This window comes from Porites lutea, chromosome 4 (assembly GCF_958299795.1).
Source record: "Porites lutea chromosome 4, jaPorLute2.1, whole genome shotgun sequence".
NCBI classification, from domain to species: domain Eukaryota; kingdom Metazoa; phylum Cnidaria; class Anthozoa; order Scleractinia; family Poritidae; genus Porites; species Porites lutea.
This window is the reverse complement of record NC_133204.1, coordinates 20732182-20755789: the sequence shown is the minus strand read 5'-3', so window position 1 is coordinate 20755789 and position 23608 is coordinate 20732182. Positions and strand designations below refer to the sequence as shown.

The window sequence follows — 23608 nt, the reverse complement described above, 5'->3', positions numbered from 1 at the left end:
CAGTAACATGTTAATCCTTCTTAAAAGCTCTAAGTGGACACTTGACCGGTTCAAAGATAATGGAGGAATTTTTTTTTTGTTAATTACATTGTATCGTGAAAGTGACCCACGTGAAGTGTTTTTAACAACGATCAAAATGTAGTACAAAAACTGTATTGTGACTACTAAATGTCAACAATTATCAATAATGGGCGAAGTGGATTAGAGACTAAGAAAAATAGATTACAGCACGTTGAAGCCTGTCAACACTCCACCTTCTGCCAAGTGTACTATTTCTCACTTCTTTTACCAAACACATCCCCTTTCAACGTACAAAAGTACAAAGACGTTCATAGAACTTCCTCTCGGCTTCCTCTGTATAGTCAAAGGGCACCGTCAAGATTGATAATTGGCTTGAGCCATTTGCTTGCAAAACGGGTGTAGAGGTTAGCCGTTCAGTGTAAAAGTGGGTTATTAGCGTTTTGGTTTAAAAAATTGGGTAAATGAATATTTTTGCTTAGGGTTATGGAGTTAATTTCCTGCCACCGCTGTTCAGAGGTACTGATGGCCACAGCCAATAATTTACAAAGAGTTCGCAAATTCTGCCTCGGAAATCTCCAGGAACACTTCACAAATTGCAAACAATACCCACTAAACACAGCCTTAAGGAAAAATTACTGTTCCTGACGCTTTTTCATAACTTGAGTGGAGTTGACACGGGCCATTAATGGAGTGAGTGAAAAGTTCAAAAGGAAGATTGAGACGGCTCTCCGTGGGTATTTCCTACTCGGATTCTACGGTCTAAAATCGGCAAATAGTACAGTCATTATCGAAGAACGATGCCAGTTATTCGCTTACCACCTGCTAGTCACTGGGGTGACGATAGCTATTGCAAGCCGACAGTCGTACATTAAAGTCGCCAATTCCGTTAGACAGGAATCAGGAACAATTCTTCACGATTTTAATTTGTTCGTGGGAAAGAAAGCCTTACTGTAGTCAGTTGTTGTTGTTGTTTGTTTGTTTTTCTGAAGTACAGAAAAACCAAACAATTAAAAAGACAACAACGGTCTTGGAGACGGAGACACTGTCTCAAGTTTTGTTTAACCTTTCTTCGATGTTATATATATTGTCAAGCCACTTCCTACGAGCACTATGATCTTTTGATTAATCCCGCATTATCTTTAAAGTATTTTGTAATAACTGTCACGAGAAAAATAATACGGCAATGAATTAACCAACATTTTGCAACTATTTTGGTTACAAAATGGGCGATTTGCCTGTTGTAAACAGCAGGGATGAATAAAGTGGAATTGCGCTTAACTGTACTAAAAATGTCTCTTATTTCGTGCATTTAAAGTAAACACACGTATGGATCCAGGGTATTATAACCGATTCCAGCATAGCTTTTGATTGCGATTGTAATTTGTCCGCTAGTCACAGTTTCTGATTTCTTATAGTAAAGGGTTCCAACAGCGCGCCGCCGAGAAGAAAGGGGCGAGGAGAAGTGAGTCTGCACGCGGGCTTTCCCTCTAGGCACGGTTATACTCAAATTTTCAGAATAAGCACTTGATTCGAGATGCTTTTAGTATTGTTATTGTATTTACTAGGTTTTTTGGATACAGGAACCTGGAGATAATTGAAGAAGATCGTATTAAAAAGATATTGTTTTTGTTGCGACCTGAGTCAGTTTTTTCCGGATGAACGATTCTTCTTTCGTTATGTTAAAGTATGTGATAAAGATTACTGTTAAAAACACTAAAAGAAAACAGGTACAAGACGAACGGTCCTAAAAACAAGTTACCCTGTAAAAAGACTGTAAAGTGAGGAATGGTGGAATGGGACGAAGAGAAGGTGGAGAACAGACAGTAGTATTCTATAAATGGTTTGGTGAAGATTTATTTTCTTCTATTCATTTACCATACCACATTGGTCATGAACAACTCCGGAACAATTTCCTTGCAAATGCCTTGAATAGGTAAGTTACAACAACAACAACAACAACAACATTTGCATGACTATAATATAATTACTTACAGTATTGCGAAAGGTACGTAAAGTAAGAACGAAGGCAAACTCAAAAGCGGAGCACCCTTAGGCGTTAGGTTTGGCGTAACCTTCAAGAGAGCTGTACTGCAATTGATGTATAAATGTATAACATAGAGTAAAGGCCAATGAAAACTAATAGGAAACACTATGTCGCTGATAAATAGTTTATACCATCTTGATGTCTTTGCTGCTAGAGGTTCTGAAGGTTTTGGCATTACCCAACTACATGTATTAAAAACAAGGAGAAAACATTTTCAATACTAACGAAATGTTTCCAGAATTCGCCATCAGCTACCAACATTACAATCTCACAGTAACGTTTTCTGTGGCTATCAGAAGCAAATCCAAAGTGGGAACTAGTGTGAGAGCTTTGTCATTCTAAATACACTCCTGATCATAAGATACTACTTTCAGCAGCTCCAGGTATAAAATCTCCACCAAGACAACCAGGACGAGTGCTTACAATTAGGAACTGTAAATGGTAAACTCGGTCATAGCAATATTTTTCGCCAACCATCCAAGGAAATGACTCTTTCTCACGGGTAATCAGAGTTATTTTAGTACACTGTCCATGATAACTGTTTTAGGTGCCCAGCTTTTTCAATAGCCTGCCGGGATCTGTCTGTGACCAGCGGGCAGCCGTCAAAAATGAGAATTCTTATTCGAGGGCAGCGAGCAAGCAGCGATTCTATACTGACATCAGTTATGTGAATGCAGTGTGAAACTTGAACTTCCTAGGACAGATACAGCCAGACGATTAGAAGCCGCGAGATACCTATACCTACTATTCCCGATGATCTTCACACGATTCACAAGTGGTACATGTGTGCACTTGATAAAATCTTGAAGAGAATGATTCAGCATTCTTAATCAAACCAATAACTTACACTGTACGAGTCTAAAGTCAGGTGTCGCCTTCCCAAGGGTACCTTATTGAGGGGGGAGTTGAGATAAGCTTTTGAATAGAGGCCTAAGCCACAACTAATGAGAAATAAAAGTATGAGAGTCCTTGAAAACAAGTTTGTATGATCATTAAATGAAATAATCATCCACAGTTTCAATACTGACCATATTCTTGCGAAAACTTCTACAAAACAGAGAAAAAACTAGCTTCAAAGCACTTGGTTGTGAACTGAATGCTCCAAGGTATCTTTTTCTTGATACCACTGCTGGCATAGCTCTACCCCCCACTGAGAAATCCTGACAAGGCCCAGTATATCACAACACATGATGAGCTTTGTCTTTTGTCTCTTTATCTCTTTATTTAATGCCTTATTCCTTCGTATTATTGTTATTCTGCCTTCGTCGTTCAGTTAAATTAACATTAAGTGTGTCGTTTGTAATTTAGTACGGAATGCCCACGTTATATAAGCCTCATGGTTTCTTTGGGCTTTCTTGCCATATTCTGACGAGTTTCTGTAAGTTGTTAATGCATCATAATAATGTGGCGAAAAGAAAAAACAAAAAATTGAGAGTATGGTTTTCAATCAAGTATTGCTTACTTTAATGGAGCACTGGCATTTCCCTGTTGTAAGGCTCATTATGCCATCATCAGATACCTGCACGATATCAAAACAAAGCAGATGCTATGTGTCAAAAAAAAAAATTGTACGAAGTGCCCTGTGCACAAAAATTGTACAACGAAAAACAGGAGGCCCTCTATTTGACAAATTTTTGGTTGCTCTGGTTGTCAAAAACTAAATTTGGGTTGCTCGTACTAGCCAAAAATTAACTGAATGCCATCATCACAGTCATTGGGCTACATTCCAAGTTTTCTTGGCCAGCATGGTGGCTGGACATTGGCCAGTACTTGAACATCTTTACCAAAGAAGCTTGCCAACAGCGGAATTATTAGATAGCCAAATGAAAGTTTTTTCTTGCCGGAACAAAGCAAATCTGCAGGCAGGCAAGTACACTGCGAGGAGTCTCTTTTTCTTCAGATTTAGTGAGGGAAGTACACTTATGCATGTGCTTCAAGCGGCAAAGCTGCAAGATGCGAGAAACAAGGGCGGCAGCCACTCCCTCTCCTGCACCTCTCTCGTGCCTCTCCTGTCTCGCACCTTCAGTCACCCATTGTGGTCATTGGCATGTCTCACGTGTTTCGCTCAATAAATGGACTAAGAAAAAGAAAGACTGCTCGTAGTCTAGCAGACAAGTGCAAAACAGAACAAAGGGATTTACTTCACCTTCCAAGCTTGCATAGCCACGAACATAATACACCTTGTCTTGAAGATACTCAAAAATACAAATTCAACAATATAAAAGCAAATGTACAAAGGGATATTTTTTACTGACCTTTGTTTTAGAGATGTTTAGACTTTCTAGAAAGCCACAGTTGAGGGCAATCAACTGAAGTGAAGCATCTGTTATATTGATGCAACCACATAAATTAAGATGTTCCAAACGACTGCAATGCTGAGTGAGGGCAGCAACTGCATCATCTGTCACATTAACACAACGGCGGAGATATACTGTTTGAAGATTATGACAAGAGGAAAATACCTTGATGATGCCTGTGGAATAACAATAAATTAATGCCATGATAACAAATTAAGAGAGTCGTTGGATGTCAACTTTGAAGCTACAAAGAGGAAGTTGCTTTCATATCAAAGGTTATTAATTTGCCACTTTCACATCTCCCATAATGTACCTTGGTTGCCCCACAAAATTTTGCATAAACATTGTCTTTAAATTCTTTTGTGATGACTGTATAACCCACGCGAAATTAAAGGCAAAGGTTTTGCAAAATTATGGGGGGGGGGGGGCGGGGGCAAACAAGGTATAAGGGAGATGTGCAAATGGAAAAATGGAAGAAAGAGTTCTACAGTGGAACCTTGATTGAATGAGGTGCTAAGAGACTAGGGAAATTTGTTAATAGAGCAAAACTGTTATTAAAAGTAACTTCTGAGCCAAACTATCTATGCTTTGGCAATTGGGCATTTGGGTAAAAAAATTAATGGTACTCATCACAACAACTTGCTTGAGTGACCACAAAACAATAGATTCCCAGTGCACAATTGCTCAATGCCCAAAACAACCTTTACTTATTACAATCACATGTATAAAGCACTGCAAATTTCTTTGATGCCAACTGCTTAATTTCAACATGTAATCATCTGTATAACATAAGCGGTTAATCACAGCCAATATGATCTTGCCAGTTTGCTGAAGCAGTAGTTGATATACCATAACCTTGTTCCCCTACTCTTCTGCATGAAGTGAGAAAGAGAGATTGGATGGGTAGGAGAATACCCTGGGAATGGCACTGTAACTGATAGTGACGTCAGCACTGGTGACTTTCCAGCTGAGTTTTAGCAAACATGGTTTCAACTTCTGAGATTAGATCTACATAATTATACCGGCATAGTCATAATTTTGATAATATCGATAATCGATAACATTCGATAACAATCAATAAAAATCGATTAATTTTTTCGAAATTCGATAAAATTCGATAAAAGAGTTCGGTTAGAGTAATCGATAATTATCGACGTTTGAATTAGGGTTATCGTATTTATCGATAAATATCAAATTTATCGAAACTGAATTATCGTACCAATTTTCGCCATGGAAACACCAAAAGATATTAAAGAGCTCGCAGAGACACTTATAACAACTTCCCTGTTCGTTCATCATTTCAACAAACTTTTAGTAATACTCAGCGTTTGTTCTATTTGAAATCCGCTATAGATCCCTGGTTGATTATTCCACTGTTTATTTATTTGCTGATGTAACACAATTGCACGCTCGTTGCTCTTTCACCCAGTCTTGAAAGGGAAAGATTTTCGTGATTTTTTGAGTAAAGATATGAACAAATCATCTAGACGCCCTCAGGCTCGTAATCTAAATGTTACATAAAAAGCAATAGCTTGTGATAGAGACCAAAAACCAACGATAATAATATTTATTGTCATCCCATACATGTGTTTTTACATGTAATACTACTTGAACATGAACAACACTGTAACATTATGCTTCATCGACTTTCAAATACTTCGTTTGAACCAACTAAGTTTCAATGTTCAGAACAGTTTCCACAAGCAAAACTCTTGCAGCTGCAAGAATCATTTCAATTAACAATCTTAAAATTGTTTTATAAATCAGTAAAACAATGTTAATGATGAACTCAGCAACAAAGTAATATAAAAAGTTAGGTGACAAGAAAAACTGCTGAATTATTGAAAGGAACTGATGATTTGAAAACTCAGAAGACATCTGAATAAGCGAGTATATGATAGACATCAGGATAATAAACAGAACATGGCGTTTTTCCGTTGGGTCATGGAACAGCAAATAAAGACAAGGCTTTACATATCTTTTGTTGTCGTAGCTCTGGTCACTGAAGCCCCCATTTAATGTAATTGTTGTAGACGACGTACCGAACTGATAAAATCAATAAAATTAACACTTCGTCGGCATGTGTGTATCGATTTTTATCGATTGACCAATAAAGTTGATATTGTTTAAAATCAATTCATCGATTTTTATCGATTTATCAAATGATTTTCCGATATAAATTTTTATCGAATGACTACGTAATTATGCTCATATATAAAAGTTTCTAATACATACCCTCAGAGGTGATGTTTTCTCTTGAATTTTTTGTAGCATTTAAGTCCAGTTTCCTCAAATTTTTACAGATGCACAGAGAAGAGAGACCACTGTCTGATACAGAGCACTCACTCAGCTCCAGCTCTCTTAAAGAAGGGTGCAATACCTACATTAGGAAACATAAAAACCTTTCGAAATAAATTGACTTTGTTGGTGAGACTGTGGGACTCAAGAATCTTTCACCCAACAGTTCAACAATCACTGACAGACTACCAACAGTCACCCAACTTATAATTATCATAATACATCAATCAATTGCAGCAGCAGTACCCATCCCATACTTTTCAGTTAGGTAATGTTGTTGCTAGCTTTGACAGAGATAAGAGTAACTTTTCATAGTGTACCTGCCCATGCAATGCATTTTCCTGCACATCTCCAGTTTAGGGAATGAAAAAAGTCAATGCTTACAATGACGTTTCTGACAGTTTGTGGCAAGCACGTCACCAAAGGGTGGCTGACTTTCAGCTCACCTCTCAATGATGAATGGTTGAAAAAGTGCATTTCCTTTTGCATAAGAGGTACTGTCAACAGTCAGAAACTTTGGCTGTTGGTCATTTTAGGCTGTCTGTTGGTCAACTGTCTCGTAGGTGGTGGGGAGAGGGGTGTGGGGGAGTTGGGAATAATATTATTATTTCTGTAAACAAAGAGTTTGTCGACAGGCTTGATGGGAAGTTACAATTCTTGATTACTGAAATTTGGGGAGAAAATATCCACACAAATGTGTGGTATAGGTGTTAAATGTTAGGTTTTAAATACCTAAGTATTATATTTGGTATGTTCATTCGCTCATTAAGCTTATATAAAGGCTGTTGCGAAAAATTTAATACCCATATAATTATGAAGAAATGTAAGTTATGGTTAAAAGGTCATATCTAGCCTACAATCATACCTTCTCTATTTACCTTTATGTCTCTCAAAAAGGAAAGAAAAGTCTTGAGCGAAAAATTTTATAAATTTTAGGCTATATGTTTATTAAACCTAGCCACTTACTTTTGTTATGTTGAAGTCCGTTAGAAGGCCTCGCTTGGACAATAAGTTAACTAACTTCGTTTTTATCTCAATTGGAAGCATGTCCAGTGATGTTTCATGATCTGGCAGTTGACAAGCTACTGCCCTCAAGCAATGGTTCTGCAAACTGCTCACAACAGCAAAAACCGCCATTTTTTAAGTCTGTTTTGGTGGAAAGATTGAATTCTCTTACAAAAAGTATCCACTGGCGTTTGGCATCAGCCACTGATTCAATTTGCAGTTGTGGGCTCATAACGTTCGTACCCATTCTTCCATCATCCTCGACTCTTTGCTGTCACGTTGCACAAGATGTCGTCCAATTTAGTTCGCAATCCAGGTATTCCACTGGATTTAAAATGGGTAAGCAAGACAAGAATCAATCTTCCTGCGGTAAAACGACGCGCAGATACGTTAAAAACCCGACGATCAATTAAAAAGCAGTGGCAAGCGGCTTGGCTTCTCCGTGCAGTGACCTGCATAGACCTCACCACTCTGTCAGGGGATGACACAGCTACCAATGTAGCGCGTCTGTGTTTCAAAGCTCAGAATCCTGTTCGACAGGACTTGTTAGAAAGCATGGGGATGGCGGACAAGGGGATAACTACGGGTGCCGTTTGTGTTTACTCGTCCCGTGTTCCAGACGCAGTCAAAACTCTGAAGGATATCAAGTCCAAAGTTCCTGTAGCTTCAGTGGCAGCAGGATTCCCAGCAGGTAGAAATTACAATTCTTGAAGGGGTGGGCTGGGGGTGTGTGCTGGGGTAAGTCCTTAGTCCTGTTTCCTCCTCCAATAGTCCACTTTCAATAGATTAAAATTCTAACATGAATCCGAGGCTTTCTGGTCATTTTTCTAAATTAGGTTTGGTTTTCTTTGTGCTCAAGCCTCTTCTGGGAATTGCGAGACAATGGAATCGTGAAAAATTTCCAATTTTGTCACTAAAGCCTGGGAGTCATGTTAGACTTTCTATATACTGAACTATTACAGAGCTGATACAGGACTATAACAGTGAATATTTTATTACGTGCTACCACCCACGGGACACTCACTATCTTTACAGTCTTGGTCTTGTGTGCTAGTGGATAGCCGATTTCAGTCAAGTCCCTCATACAGTCCTCTATGACTGGTGTAAAGTTATAAGTAAATTTTGACCCTGCTTGCCATAGAACCTCCAGTAGCTCAGTGGTTGGAGCATGCAAACTGGAACTTAAAGGGTTGTGAGTTCAATTCTTTTCTGGAGCTCAGAATTTTTTCTGTGCTTTCTGCTATTAGAATTCTCCTTCTTCCAAATCTCTTGACCTAATAAAGTAGTTCAGTGTAATACTGAGAAAGGACAAAATCACTAACAATTCCAAATTTCATTTCCTCCCCAAAATCAAATAACTCCGCGCTTTCAATATCAGTTACATAATGTGGTTGACCTTGATCAAACAAGGATGATGCACATGCACATATTATGAGACAATTCAAACTGGTGCCAAAAATGCAGACGAATGATGAAAAAACTTTGTGAAAAGGTCACCCCTTAGTAACACAAGAAAACCCAGCAATTACATCGTACCATCGGTTTCCCAAGTTAGGAATTGCATTCCCCAATGTCAGGCACAATTATCAGTGCTATGTGAAAATTATACTATCAATGTAAATCCTGAATTATGTGTAGCCTCAAAGCGTGCATATCAGGCAGCCTTTTATAAAGTTCTGTGACAAGTAATGAGTACATGTACAATATATATTTAGAGGATTTTCTTTTTGTAACAGACATGCCATGGAACTTTTTTGCTCACTTTTGTTTTTGGTTTTTTGTTTTCTTTCTTTTTTGGCCAACAATACCTGCTTGAAAACAAACCTTTTCAAAACCTCTCTATGTACAGAGTAGCATTATACATGTAAAATAAATTGACTAACAGTATTTAATTACATTTTGATTCTAATGAACTGGTATAAGGGAAATACCAGTACTCAAATGGGCAGGTATCAAAGGTCTTCCAATGAACAGTTCTGTTTAAATTAACCCAATAATTGTCCCCTCTATAACACTTGTGACATCATCAGTTTTAAAGGTCAAGGACAACTTTGTCATCTAACTTGTGCAGTGGGACAAGGTCTTTTAAACCAAGCCAGAATGAGCACGATTCAGTCAAGGTGGAGACCAGATAAAAAGGCAAAAAAACATCTAACATTGACTTGGAAAATTCCCATGAAAATCTTTTTGCACTACCCACCTACACTTCCTTCTATCTCATTCTAAGATCCTAAAAGCTTTCTCAAAAACCTTTCCTACCAAAATGAAGCCTAGGAAATGCCCAGTAAAAGAAAAAATGGTCAAGAAAAGCAAAAGAACAGGGGAGGAGATAGTCTCCTTTGTAGCCAGTTTCAGGGTCATCACACAATGCTCTTAGCATAATTGCATGACAACCCTAAAAATGGCCACAAAGGAGACTATGGAGGGGAAAAAGTGATAAGTGAAAGTCAAGACTGCTAAGTCACTTTTAAACCCAAAAACTACATTACACAAAATTTTGCTTTCTGAACATGCCCAAACTTTGGAAGCTGATATTTTACATCCACAAGAGAAGGCCACAAAGCACTTGACTGACATGTATAAATGGCGTTTTGGACTGGAACAGCTCATTAAAGCCAGGCAGTGACCAGAAGTTACATGTAATTCTCGATTATCTTCAAAGGCGATTATTGATGATCACACCCCACCATAAGAACAAGAGGAGTGGGCGCACTAGGAATTATTAAAGACTGAGCCGTTAATACAAGTTTCATGACTTTCATTTCAATGTGTTAATTATGAATTATTGTGTATAAAAAAAATTATAATCTTAGGTCAGACCCCAATAAAGCAAAGACTGGAGGAAATAGAAATTGCAGTGGCCTCAGGTGCAACAGAAATTGACATAGTAATCAGCAGAGCATTTGTACTGGAGGGAAACTGGGAGGAACTTTATAATGAAGTAAAAGCCATGAGAAAGGCCTGTGGAGATGCTCATCTGAAAACTATTATTGCAACAGGTATGGTGGGTGTATAATGTTTATAAATTACGTTTGTTAAATCCCCTCACTGCACTGTCTTTGTTCTTGCTTGATTAAATAAGTGAAATAATGCCTGAGATGTCTGGCCATGGTGCAAGTGCTACACTTTTAACATACTGGTAATTTTTTTTTTCAGGTGAACTTGGCTCCCTAACAAATGTATACAAAGCCAGTCTGGTTTGCATGATGGCTGGATCAGATTTCATTAAAACATCAACTGGAAAAGAAGCAGTTAATGCAACTTTTCCTGTTGCATTAGTCATGGTGCGAGCAGTCAGGGATTATTATCAGGTATATTTCACCTTCCTTAATTTCAACTACAACTGTTAGGGGTCTGTATGTGATTCCTTTAATTGTAAAAATTCTTTTATTGACCAAGCTTGTTCAGTTGTCTTGGACAGGGGTGTCATTAAGGCTTTAAGTTGTTTGGTATTATTATCATGCAATTTGTAGGAGACTCTATACTAACCATAGGAAATCCTGGGCAGCTGTAAAGGGTGGGGGGGGGGGGGTGGTTTACTCAACACAGTTTTATGCAGGGAGGCTTTATCCTGAGGTCCAACCCCTCAATGCACCATTATTGGCAGTCAAGGTACTCTTCTTAGGCAGTCAGCCTCCCCATATAGGCCATTATAGGGAGTATCCTTAAGGGCATCTGATCCTCATTAACAGCCCTGCTTGGATATTGCTCTCTGTAGCTTTTAATGGGACTACACATGCTCTCAGTTCTTAAAAACTTGGTGAGTATCATGACTAACCACCTTACATCTTGACCTAATGCTTGATAAGTAGAGTTGTAATGCAATTTTGATGTATATTATTTTACTTCAGGCCATAATTAAATTCAGTATAAAATTTTTTAATGTAGTTTGATTCTCAATTCCTTTGTCTCCCAACCCTAATTCATGAATAATTAGGGTTAGGCAACAAAGGGAATTGAGAATCAATCTAGCTTAAGAGGTGTTAACCAGAATTATTTAATTTTTACCTGTAACACATACTTTAATATTGTTTCAAGTACCAATAATTCACATGACTTGCATTAATACATGTACTTAGAGTCTGGTATCTGTCTGCTAACCAAAACCCCTTTGATTTGTCTGTTCCTCAACAAGATGTTTTAATGTTTTTGCTTTAAAGATTTTTATTACAGTAGTACATGGTTCACTTACATGTACTAAGTCAGTGAATGTGTTCCCTTGAAAGGTTTTTTATAAGTAACGTATAGTATTATTATGTATTTTTAATGAATCTGTCACACGATCACTTCTGGTTACCAGTAATTTGCCTTTCCTTTCAGCAAACAGGTCACAAAGTAGGCTTCAAGCCTGCTGGTGGAATACGTATTTCTAAAGATGCATTGACGTGGCTTTCTTTGATGAAGGAAGAACTCGGAGATGAGTGGACACATCCTAACTTGTTTAGGATTGGAGCCAGCTCTCTGCTTGGTGACATAGAAAGACAGCTCTTCCACTTTGTAACCGGGAGGTAAGTGAGGAAATAAAAAATATTAATACATTTTAATACCTAGCCTTCTAAGTGAGGTGTGCTCTGTAGGTGGCCTTACTGTACTTAGTCTTGACCAAAGGATCAAGTTTAAGTTCTATGTACTAGCCCAAAAACTTGACGTGACTGTATGAAAGCCTCTGCTGCAATAGGTCCTACACAATACAGTGTGCCAGTGGGTTTACCAGCAGTCATGTGTACGTGGTAATGAAGTGATAATAGCAACTATAGAGGCCTTCCAAGAGGTGGGGGGGGGGGGGGGTATGCAACAGTTGTTATTGATTTCTCCCTCTAGGGACCATTCTTGAACATCACCACAACAGAAAACGTTTCAAAGTAAATTTTCACATCTGACAGAAGAACCTACAGAGTAGAGGCTCATTTAGGGTGGCAACATGTGTCCCTGGTCTGAATTTTTAACCCCTTCATTTCACATTATTTAGCCGAGAGCTATGTCCCTATCCATTGTATTCATGCTTGTCTTCATCACTGTTGCAGTTTCAGTCCATCTTGGTGGCAGTTGTTTGTGGCTGTTTCACCCGAGTGTCTTAATGTCACTGTTTAATGTCCTGTCGCCTGTTGGAATTTCGTAGTTACTAAAACGTGGAACGAGCTAAAACCACCTAAAACCACCTAAAACCATCTACAACCACCTACAACCACCTCAAAAAATTCAACAACCATCTACAACCACCTCAAAAACATCTACAACCACTTGCAAACAATCTAAAACCATCTAAAACAAGGTATAAATGTCTGAAATAAGGCGAGACGACAAAAAGTCACGTACATGAAATACGAGAATCGAACAAAACATCCACTTCCCCCTGAAATCTTACTCTCCCTGGTCCCTTGTATCATCAACCATTAAGCTTAACACAAAACTTCCACCGCACTGTCCTCTTATGTTGAGAGGGCTGGGATATAAGTTTGATTTTGTTTCCTCTCTCTTCTGAAACTCATCGACAATTTGAGTATAATTTAAGCAACAACTGATGGTTTGTGATTTTTAATTGTTTTAAAATCATGTTTAAAATGTCCAAGGGAGTTTAGCCTTGCGTGATGACACAGGTAACGGGTGTGAAAGATACTAGGGTTAATCTAAAGGAGTCACCTGGAATGTACAAACAGGTTTGGTGGATGATAAACAGATACTAAAAGAATTAACTTGTCCTTAGGAATGTAATCCGCCACCTCAGAACAAAACAGCAGTGAAGCGGACTCCGAGAGAGAAAGAAACCCTACCTTGTGCCCCTTGTGCCATTATGTGAACAAATGAAACGTGAACCAAAACGTGTCACTGGTACCCAGGGTAGAAAAGCCAAATCAAGTCAGTCTTTCGACTACGAGTTTGTTATTTTATTTTATTATTTTTTGTGACTTGATAGTTTATTTTGTAAAGTTCTTTAAGTCTTTTAATATACTTAGCATGATCTCGCATTTCATTTCGTGACTTAAGCCAATGGTTGATGATACAAGGGACCAGGGAGAGTAAGATTTTGGGGGGAAGTGGATGTTTTGTTCGATTCTCGTATTTCATGTATGTGACATGTTGTTGTCTCGCCTTATTTCAGACATTTATACCTTGTTTTAGATGGTATTAGATTGTTTGCGAGTGGTTGTAGGTGTTTTTGAGGTGGTTGTAGATGGTTGTAGGTGGTTGTTGAATTTTTTGAGGTGGTTGTAGGTGGTTGTAGATGGTTTTAGGTGGTTTTAGGTGGTTTTAGGTCGTTCCATGTTTTAGTAACTACGGTTGGAATTTACTGTAACAGGTCCTCAGTGTATGTAGCTTCCCACATGAGGAGCCAATTAATCCAGCACATTAATTATTTTGTAGACGGTTTTATCCCCTTTTATGTAGAAAGCTACTGCCATGACTTACTGGTAGTCAAACCATCCATTGTATTTTATGATTTATAAACTAATTTCTGTCTGGTCATTTAATTTTTCCAGATATGCTGCACAACATGAAATGGCCATGGCTTGATCACAGATCTGACAACAGGTCAATGACAACAACTTACTTGTATCAAAAAATAATGACAAAATTTACCCTGATTTGGGCCCAGGTTTATTCTAGAACAAAAAGCCATTGTGATTGTTTTCCACTGGTTTCCACGCGGGCCTTGAACTGAAGAGAAAAATAATTCATGGGCCAACATTTTTACATCTATCTAGTAATAATTTACGTGTCAAAATAATAACACTACGCAATGAATTTACACTGTAAAAGTCTCAGGACTACTTCTACACACAGTCATCAAAATGCACATCTCTTTGAACATACATGTACATTACATACTGCAGCTTTGAACAATATACACTGTACATGGATGTAAGGTCCAAAGCCAGAGAAAATGTCTATAAAAGTACTTTTAATTCTTTTAATTCAAGTTATCTGTGTCTGTGTTGGGGCTTTTTTGTCTGCCCAGTGGGATGCTGGGGTCAGGGTATTAATTCTGGCAGCTGGTCAATAATAAACAGTGTACTGATAATTATACTGAGAACTTCGCAATGATCATCTTGAACTACTTATCTCAAAACAAAAGTTTCCTTTTGTTGATTTGTTCTAATTTGACAGCTAGAGTACCATTTGCCTTTCTTTTATTATTGTCTTCATGTTGTATTGTGGAGGGTTTGGGGTTCTTAAATGCATAACCTGTGCTTGCATGATTCATGGAATTGCTTCAGTAATAACGGGGTATCAAATTTGTGTACTTATGAATGGCCGTTGTTTTGAGGTGACCATTCAATCTTTTGATACAGTAGAGACCTTGGGGAGAGATATTGTGTGACACCAATTATTTTTGAAAGTCAGAACATTCTTATTTTAAAAAAAGAGGTTTATCATAGCATGAGAGTACATGTCAGAGAGTCAAATTTTGTCAACAAAACAGACACAAAAAATTTCAGGACAACAATTATAACAAAAAGAAGTGAGGTAATGTCTACAACATTTTGTACAACATTTGCTTAAAGTGACAGCTGTGGAGTGGAGAGGTTATTTTGGCAGTGCTAGAACAGCCTGGGTGGCCACTAGAGAGAGAGGTTAAAACAAGGGTATATAGAATGTCTATTGGATCAAAAAATGGTATCAATTGTGGACATGTGCAGACACACATCACCCATTCTTTATTCTTTACATCTGCTTAGAAAGCCGAGATCGTCCAAAAGCTCTACAGAACTTGCTTGATCTCCTGCCTTGTAGTAATGTAATAGGTTATGTGTGTACAAATGAATGTATGGTAAATAAAGGCACTTCTTCTATAAAAGTAAATAGGATATATCTGCATATGGACTAGAGGATTTTTCGGTGGACAGTAGTCCCCTCAAAGATAAAGGAAAATTGGTCAAAATGGAAATTGAAATTGAAATTCTTGGTTGAAAAATATTGTTAAAAATTAACGCCTGGGGTGTCTTACACTTTATGAGGGCCAGAGTGAGAAAGAGTTTAACTTGGTGCTGTTGCCGTTTTGTCTCCTCTGGTGATTTTTATACCATGGTCTTCCCCGACAATGTCATGACTGAATTTACGTCACGCACATTATCTCGAGGTTCTAAAAATGTCACGCTTAATTTAACGCAACACACCTTGTCTTGGTGTTTTACGTGTTAAAAACCAACACCATCTCTACGTGAGTTCTTGTTCTCGCAAGGCGAGTTGCTTTCAAGCTAAAATTCAAGGAAGGGTTGGAAAAAAAATTTTGTTATCGAGACATAAACAAAGGAGACCGCCATTGCGCAAGCGGTTGTTGTTTTGTTACGTCACATTCATGCCGACAAACACGCGGCCGGCAAAGGCACAATCGTGCATTTTACGGCATGTTACACTTACATTGATATTGGCCACCTTGTGTCGAAAGAAACATGGAGAACAAAATTATTCTTATTATTTTAGCCGATGTCGTCGGATGGGGATATTTTCTCTGCTGGACAGTGTCTTTTTTGCCCCAGATCTACGAAAATTGGCGACGAAAATGTGTGGTGGGTTTTTCCTTCGACATGCTTGCGTATTTTCTTCTCAGTTATATTACCTACCTGATTTACAACGTGACTGTATTTTTCGACCCTGGCTTGGTTTTCGACAATTCCGGCGAAGATAACCCCGTTAAAACCACCGATGTGGTGTTCGCCATTGTTGCATTTATTTGTACATCTTACCAAGGAATTCAATGCTTGATGTACGATCGTGGATCACAAAAGATACACTCCAGCACTATCGTGGTTTGTGTTGGCTGCTTGGTCGCCTTGCTTATCCTGGTTGTTTTAAAGTGTTTTGGTATCGGTTCGTGGTTTTTGGTCCTGCAGTATTGCGGATATGTGAAGCTTGTTGTCTCGTTTGGGACGGTGAGTTTGTTTTGTTTTGTTTTTGTTTTTGTTTTCTTTTTTAATTTGAGTAGTCTAATGTCTAATCAGTTTGGGCACAACATTCGCAGAGTTACTCGTGTACTACATAATAACATTGTATCCATTTTCGAACATCTTATTTGTAATAAAATACATTATCTAAGTAGCTGTTAGGGCCTCATGATCGTCAATTTCATGACGTCACGGTGGCCATTTTGTAAACGTGTACCAAATCTTGTGGGAAATGAACTCTTTTCTCATGTAAATTCTTGTTCCAAGAAATTTGCTTGGCTGCTGACCACGTGAGTGACAATTATCTACCAGTACACCTGGCACGCACAGTTTTCCCTCCCAAAGACCAAGTTCAGAGACATTACTTAACACTCTCAACTCCTTTTAATTGTCATAAACAATTTTGCTTGCACATGAAAGGACCCTTCCCCAATTATTAGCTGCCCCTGTCTGTCTCAGGAGGACAATAATTATTATATTATATTATTAGTAGTATTTATTATTATTATTATATTATATTATTATTATTATTATTATATATTATTATTCTATTGCTTCTTCAGCAAGGTCCAAAATAGCAATAAATTAACCAGCTGGTGGCTCGTGTTATTACAAGTGCTTCATATTCAAAACATTCAGCTGATATTTGGCATGAACCTGGGTGGCTTTCACTAAGAGAAAAGAGACAACATCATATGGCATTAATGATGTTTAAACTAAATCATGGCTTCTGTCCCTCTTATTTGTCTGACATGTTTGACGTTAATACAAGTCAGCTCAGTTATGACCTTTGCTCATTCTAGAATGAATCTAATAGTACCAAAAGCAAGAACAAACTATTTTAGGAATAGTTTTGCTTCTGCAGGTGGTAAGCTCTGGAATTCCATTCCTGCCAGTTTAAAGGAGAGACCTCTTTTAAAGGCTAAGATCGGGTTGTATATACTATCTACACAAGCATCATAATTTTAGTTTTATTATTAAGTTTAATATTGTGTGTGATCTTTTCTTAGTTTAGTTTTTAGATATATAATTGTCCATATTTTGTTAATTAATTAATGCATGGCTTTAGGTAGAACAGGTACTTTAATTATTGTAAAGTTATTTGATATTTGGGTGAAAAAAAGTTTTCACTCACACCTAGAGATTGAAAGCTGACAAGCAGAATCTTTTAACACACCCTGGCCGAACCTGTAATCAGGGGACACTTGCCTGTGTCTCTGAGATGTTACCTGAAGTGATGTTCCCCTGTATTGCTTTCCCGGGGGGAGGGAGCACTCCCTTAATTAGCCTGAATGGATATGTGCCACCAAACAGGGTATGGTTTTTGAGGTCTTGATAATCTCCTAAAATGACTACTCAAAAATTAGTCAGTTTTCATCAGCCAGTCCTGTTACTGAAAAATATGTGCCAAACTCTGTAGATTAGCCACTTACAAAGTCATTTACTCTCATCATTGGCAAGAATAATTATACTAAAATCAACCAAAGCCTGTTACTCAAATTCTACTTAAAGAGGTTAGAATAGAGACTGTGAGATCAACCCAGATTTTTAAAGATTTTTAAAGATTTTTAAAAGCATTTTTATGAATATGAGCCCATGGTTTACCCGTAAAACTTTCAAGCCTGAGACTCTGAGTGCCAAAATTTCAAGTAATGGTATAGATGTAAGGCAGAGTGAAGACTGGTGATAAGCTGTTCCCAAGACATTACAGCTGTGTAAGAATTGTTTAGTTAGAAGCGTGATGTTTAGCGCCATGTTTTAAACAAATGGGAAAAGCTAGTGGTTTTATCTGTTTCCTGTAATGTTTCAAGCAAAGTAAGAAGACAATTGAAAACGGCAATGTTAGTTCTACTGAGTCATTTAGGTTTATATATATCTATCTTCCATTTATTTGCCTCCATCACAATAATTGATGATTCATGCAAATATGTACAGTTGTTTCATCATACACTGTATATGTTGGTTATTTACCGCTGCTAAAAGAAAATAATATATGCGTGACACCATACAAAATTTTGCCTGTGGCCTTTTTTGACCGAGTAAGGAAACATTAGGTACTGGTGAACATTTTCTCAAGGAAAAATGTTGTCACCAATAATATTCCTGTACATACACTTAAAGACAACAGATTGCCAAATTTGGAAACTTTGCAGCACTTTCCAAAATTGGGAATGTTCTTGTATGGTGCCCTTATAACATATATTTTCCTTTAATATTTCAGTATTCTCCGCAAGTGTGGCTGAATTTTAAACGTAAGTCCACCACAGGATTTCATATTGGTGGGGTACTGCTTGATTTTGGAGGTGGAGTGCTCAGCTTGCTACAAATGGATATCTACTGTTTTATTGAACACAGTATCAATCAGCTGACAGGCAACATTCCCAAAATGGCACTTGCTGTGGTCACACTCTTATTCAACATTATCCTTGTTTGGCAGCACTATGTCTTCTACCTTGGTAATGAACTTGTTGGTGCTGACGAGCAGAAACCATTGCTGAGAGGTGCCAAGAAAACAAAGTTTTATTCAGTTGATGTCAATTCTGAAGAAGGCGATTTTCAGGTGACTAGTTTGTCCCTCTCAGTAGACGAGAACACAGAAAACCCAAGAAGTCGTAAATCAAATTCACAAGAATCTTTGGTGTAAGAATTTCTCATGGGTAGAAATCTATCAGGGGATTTGAAACTGCACATGAGCTAAAATGCTCAACTGGTTTTGCCGGAGTCATTGGGTAGCAGAATACAGGGGTTTTAAATCAGGCTAACAGTGGTTTTATTTTTCAGCTAATACCACTAACAATTTGGGTGTACAATGTTTTACACATTTTTCAATATTATGGGTACATCTTAATTAAGAGAGATTTTTTAGTATAATGTTGGTATCAATATACCACTAAATGTAGGTCCATGACCATCCCTTTCTCTTGGGTAGGGGTTGGTTTAAGATGGTTGGGGTACTACAAGTATGATGATAAAAATTTCCAAGAATAAACTATTGAGCACTTGAGGTGCCAAAATGCTGAGTTAAATACTAGATTTATTAGAAAAAAGTCCTAATTTATAAATCCAATGTATATTTTAATCATGGGGATGCATCCCACCTTGTGGGTCACCATCTCTCTCTTAGAATTTAGGCTGAAAGTTTTGCTGTAATTTAATAGATGTTTAAAGGGGTTATTTATAATGATGGCAAAGTGTTAACTTAGCAAATATTTTAAAATGATGTGTGTATATTTATGTGGAAATGATATACCAGTAAAACATAAAATTATGGGAAATAACGAAAAACGTGAAAACTGTCAATCAGTTTATACATGTAATGTTTTGAAAAACTTATTTTTTTATGGAAATAAATCATTTCCAAGTCCATTGCAGCAGAAAGTAATTTTGTTATCTTATGAAGAGGGGCAAAAAGCATGAAATATTTGCATGTTAGTGAAAAGGAAAACACATTCTTATCACTGTATGGAACAGTCTTTTCTGTGATCAAACAAGAAAAATCATTTTCTTTCCTCTCTCCACATGTCACCTACCTCACGGATGGCAATTCTCACATGCGTGCGTGTATGCCGCACGCCCTACTATCCCTTAGGAAAATGAGGGGCTTCTTGTCATCTAAATATTAGTAATAATAGTAATAATATTGCTTTGGGGACACAAGGCCATCTATAGGTGCGAGACATGATAATAATAATAATAACTTTATTACTGTGTCAATAAATATAGCAGCCACCCACTGAATTAGGACACCTATATCTAAAATACTAACTACTGTAAGAGATTGGCTAGATAACATGATAGAAGTAGTTATATACATTTATACAGTTATATGATAAAAACTAATAAAATTATAATATTATTATGTAAAATTGTAAGAGAAATTCTAAGAGTTATACAGGTCTCAGTTCTATATTATGTAACCTAATAAAAAATATATTATTGTTATACAAATTGTGAAAGAAAATTCTAAGAGTTACACGGGGCTCAGTTCTCGCAGTCATTCGTAGAAAAACCCATAGCTAGATTGTTTTGTGATTAAATTCTTCAAAGTTTCAAAAGATTGCTGTTTCCTTACTTCAGCATTTAATTTGGACCAGAGTAGTGGTGAGAAAAATATTCTGTTCTGCAAATTTGGTAATTAAGCCTTTCCCAGGAGTGTCTTGTAAGGTGTCACAATGAATAGTCCTGAGACCTGAGTCATTTCATTCATTCATTCATTTATAACTTTATTTTTTTTCTGGTTGTAGAGTAGCACTTACTGTTAGTATCTCCGAACTACATAAAATAAGAACCGACAAAAAAAATTATTTATAGTAGAGGGCTTCAAGTGTCATTATGTTCCCTATATTTCCTGTGTTTTAAAGCTTTTCCTACATTTCCCTATTTAGTTTGTAAATGCCCTATAATCCCTATAACTCCATCAGAAAATAAAAATATACTAAGGTCATGAACTTCTGTCGGTGGATTGTGACAAAGGCAGTGAATTTTTCGGACCATTTAAGTCATTTAAGACCGAACTGGTAATAATTTTATTATTCGTGCCCGCAAATGTACTTATGAATTTGATGCTGCTGTGAGCAGTGATCTTTATCCAGATATTGTCCAGATTTTAGAAGGGGTATGCAGCAACTTTGTGTGCACTTATTTTTCAAACGGAAGAGGATCGCATTCCACTCTCAATAATTGGTTGCTTTTTAAGTAGCCAGTGGGAAAATAAGAATTTCCAATCTAATGGGGTATCTCTAATAATGTGCAAGGTCAAAGCTCAGTCTGATAGAACGACTGTACCATTCTCACCACAAGACTAATGATGCTCCTTTAATTGCAACTGAACACAAAGCCAACACTGCAACTGATAAGGTTCACATAGACAACCGAAACCCTGGTCTTTCATGATCAGAAAGTGGCATTTATTATTAACCGGACAGTCGCAAGCTGTGAAGCTGTAAAATTCAAAAGTAATTTAATACCAAAGAAGGGATTACATAACATTGTGCTCCACTACAAAAAAGTGGAGGGTATCAGTCGTTAAGTACAATTCTCCATAGTTGGTTGGTTGGCGTAGCTTCGAGTTGAAGCTATAATTCCTTCTTTTAAATGCGGAACTGTAGATCACTCTTCATGAGAATTCTACATCCTGCAAGCATCTCTGATACTCCGGGCCCTTCATAGCCTGCGCGCAGACGAAATTAAACTCTGGTTAACTCCAGGTACTAATCAGAGTTTAGTTATCGTCTGCACGCAGGCTAGGCCCTTCACAACAAAAGACACAAAACGTAGCAGGGAGTCAGCATTCATTGGCAAAACAACTCTACATTGAAGCATTTTGGAGCAAACTAAAGAAACTAAAACCTTTATTAAAAAGTTATTGAGTTGCAATATCAAGGTTAACGTTTCAAATGAGGTCAAATTCTGTCAGAAACACTAAAAACCACCAGAAATCAATAAGTCTAAAACAGACCAGCTTCATGCCCTCACAATGTGAGAAAAGCTCCACAGTATGAGCTACCCGCCAGAAAGTAAACAAGGCGAAAAAAAAGGCGTTTAAACAGGAGGTTAAAGTTGTGTAAGCCTACCAATTTCACTGTTGCACGTAGAAAAAAATTCTGACGGTTGCAAAACACAACGGTATTTTCACTATACTTCTTTAGGGTCAGTGTGTGTGTGTATTAATCAACGTACATTTTTTTTGCTTGCTCAAAGTTAGTGACCTTATTCTGTATAAGTGTTCACAATGTTGGACTAAAATTTATTGTGCTCCTTACCTTCTGCAGAGTTGCAAAACTGGTACTGGATATAATATGGTTGAACAAATCCCTATGTTTTCCATTTTTCCCTATTATTTTACGACATCTTCCCTATGTTGGCCCTATATTTTTAAAAATCGCCCCTATATTAAGCCCTATAATTTTTGCTTGAGGCCACTTGAAGCCCCGATAGTATCATAATATAAAAACCGACCAAAAACAACAACAACAACAAAAACACAACTATTAACAAATATAGTCTATGATATCGCGTTTAAAAGTAGCAAGCGTTTCGGACGTTCTGATATTCTGATTGCAGTCCTGACTACCCTCTCGATTTTCCTAGAATCACTAACTTTACACCGAGAAATTCCATTCTTAACACCTGTTTAAGTAACATTGTGATAGAAATCGATCAGTGTCCCACTAACTTCTATTATGAGCTTGTCCTCACCCTTTTTTCTTCTGAATAGCAGAGTCCCATACTTCTTTAAGTTACCTCTAGAATTCAAAGCTTAGTTAGTGTATCGACTTTTAGGAAGAAACTGAAGAAATACGTCACTGAACTTGTTCCTTTCCCTCTATCCCCTCCCCTTTTTCCTTTTCCTTGTAAGCTTTGTCTTTATTTTTTTTTTCTTTATCTTTGTTTTTTTTCTTTAATACCGTAAAAGTCCGAAAAGAAGGCTCTCCAAAACTTGGAAATTGCCCTCAAATACAAAGTCAAACAAAGCAAAAACGGTAAATTTCCTTCAAAATATAAGGTTAGCCCAATCGATTTTGAAACCCAAATTTCCCTCCGTAGATATAGAAGCCCCTCCAAAATTAAGCCCCTCAGAAAGGGCCTTTGAAAATTATAAGCCCCTGGGATTATTTTCTGAATTTTACGGTACCTTATTACTACGTCTTAATGTTACTCTGCCTTCGCCGTTCAGTCAAAATTAATATTAAGTGTATTTTGTAATTTAGTAGAAAAGACCCACGTTGTATAAGCCTCATGGTTTCTTTGGGCTTTCTTGCTTTTTTCTGACGCGTCTTTGTTATTTGTTAGTTTATCATTATGCTGGTGGCGAAATAATAATAAAAAATATTAATAATAATAATAATGAAGAAAATTTAGCGTTAAAAGACTGAATCCTGCCATTTTTGTTTGAATAGTACTAACACTCTTATTAATTTCATAATATTGTTGATCATCGCTATACAAACAGATGTTTGAGTTCATTAAATCTTTTTGTATATATTGTACAGTAGAAGCCCAAATGCGGAACCTTGAGGGCATCACATGCTGACTTCTTTCTAAGAACTGACAACATC

General features: G+C 37.3%; 3 protein-coding genes across 3 annotated transcripts; 2 read left to right on the top strand and 1 right to left on the bottom strand.

Moving 5' to 3' along the window:
* Window positions 1-2085: 2085 nt before the first annotated feature.
* LOC140935041 (protein AMN1 homolog) lies at window positions 2086-7825 on the bottom strand. Its single transcript, XM_073384576.1, has 5 exons — window positions 7627-7825; window positions 6598-6742; window positions 4321-4538; window positions 3528-3584; window positions 2086-2759 (listed from the first exon to the last, which is right to left on the bottom strand). Exons 1-5 carry the CDS (start codon window positions 7795-7797, stop codon window positions 2583-2585), a joined length of 768 nt encoding a protein of 255 aa, XP_073240677.1. The 5' UTR covers window positions 7798-7825; the 3' UTR covers window positions 2086-2582.
* A 118-nt stretch (window positions 7826-7943) lies between these two features.
* LOC140932842 (deoxyribose-phosphate aldolase-like) lies at window positions 7944-14579 on the top strand. Its single transcript, XM_073382346.1, has 5 exons — window positions 7944-8356; window positions 10479-10664; window positions 10822-10976; window positions 11986-12173; window positions 14145-14579. Exons 1-5 carry the CDS (start codon window positions 7954-7956, stop codon window positions 14176-14178), a joined length of 966 nt encoding a protein of 321 aa, XP_073238447.1. The 5' UTR covers window positions 7944-7953; the 3' UTR covers window positions 14179-14579.
* Window positions 14580-14795: 216 nt separating this feature from the next.
* Window positions 14796-20935, top strand: LOC140932844 (cystinosin homolog). Its single transcript, XM_073382347.1, has 2 exons — window positions 14796-16538; window positions 18772-20935. Exons 1-2 carry the CDS (start codon window positions 16059-16061, stop codon window positions 19192-19194), a joined length of 903 nt encoding a protein of 300 aa, XP_073238448.1. The 5' UTR covers window positions 14796-16058; the 3' UTR covers window positions 19195-20935.
* The last annotated feature ends 2673 nt before the right edge of the window (window positions 20936-23608 follow it).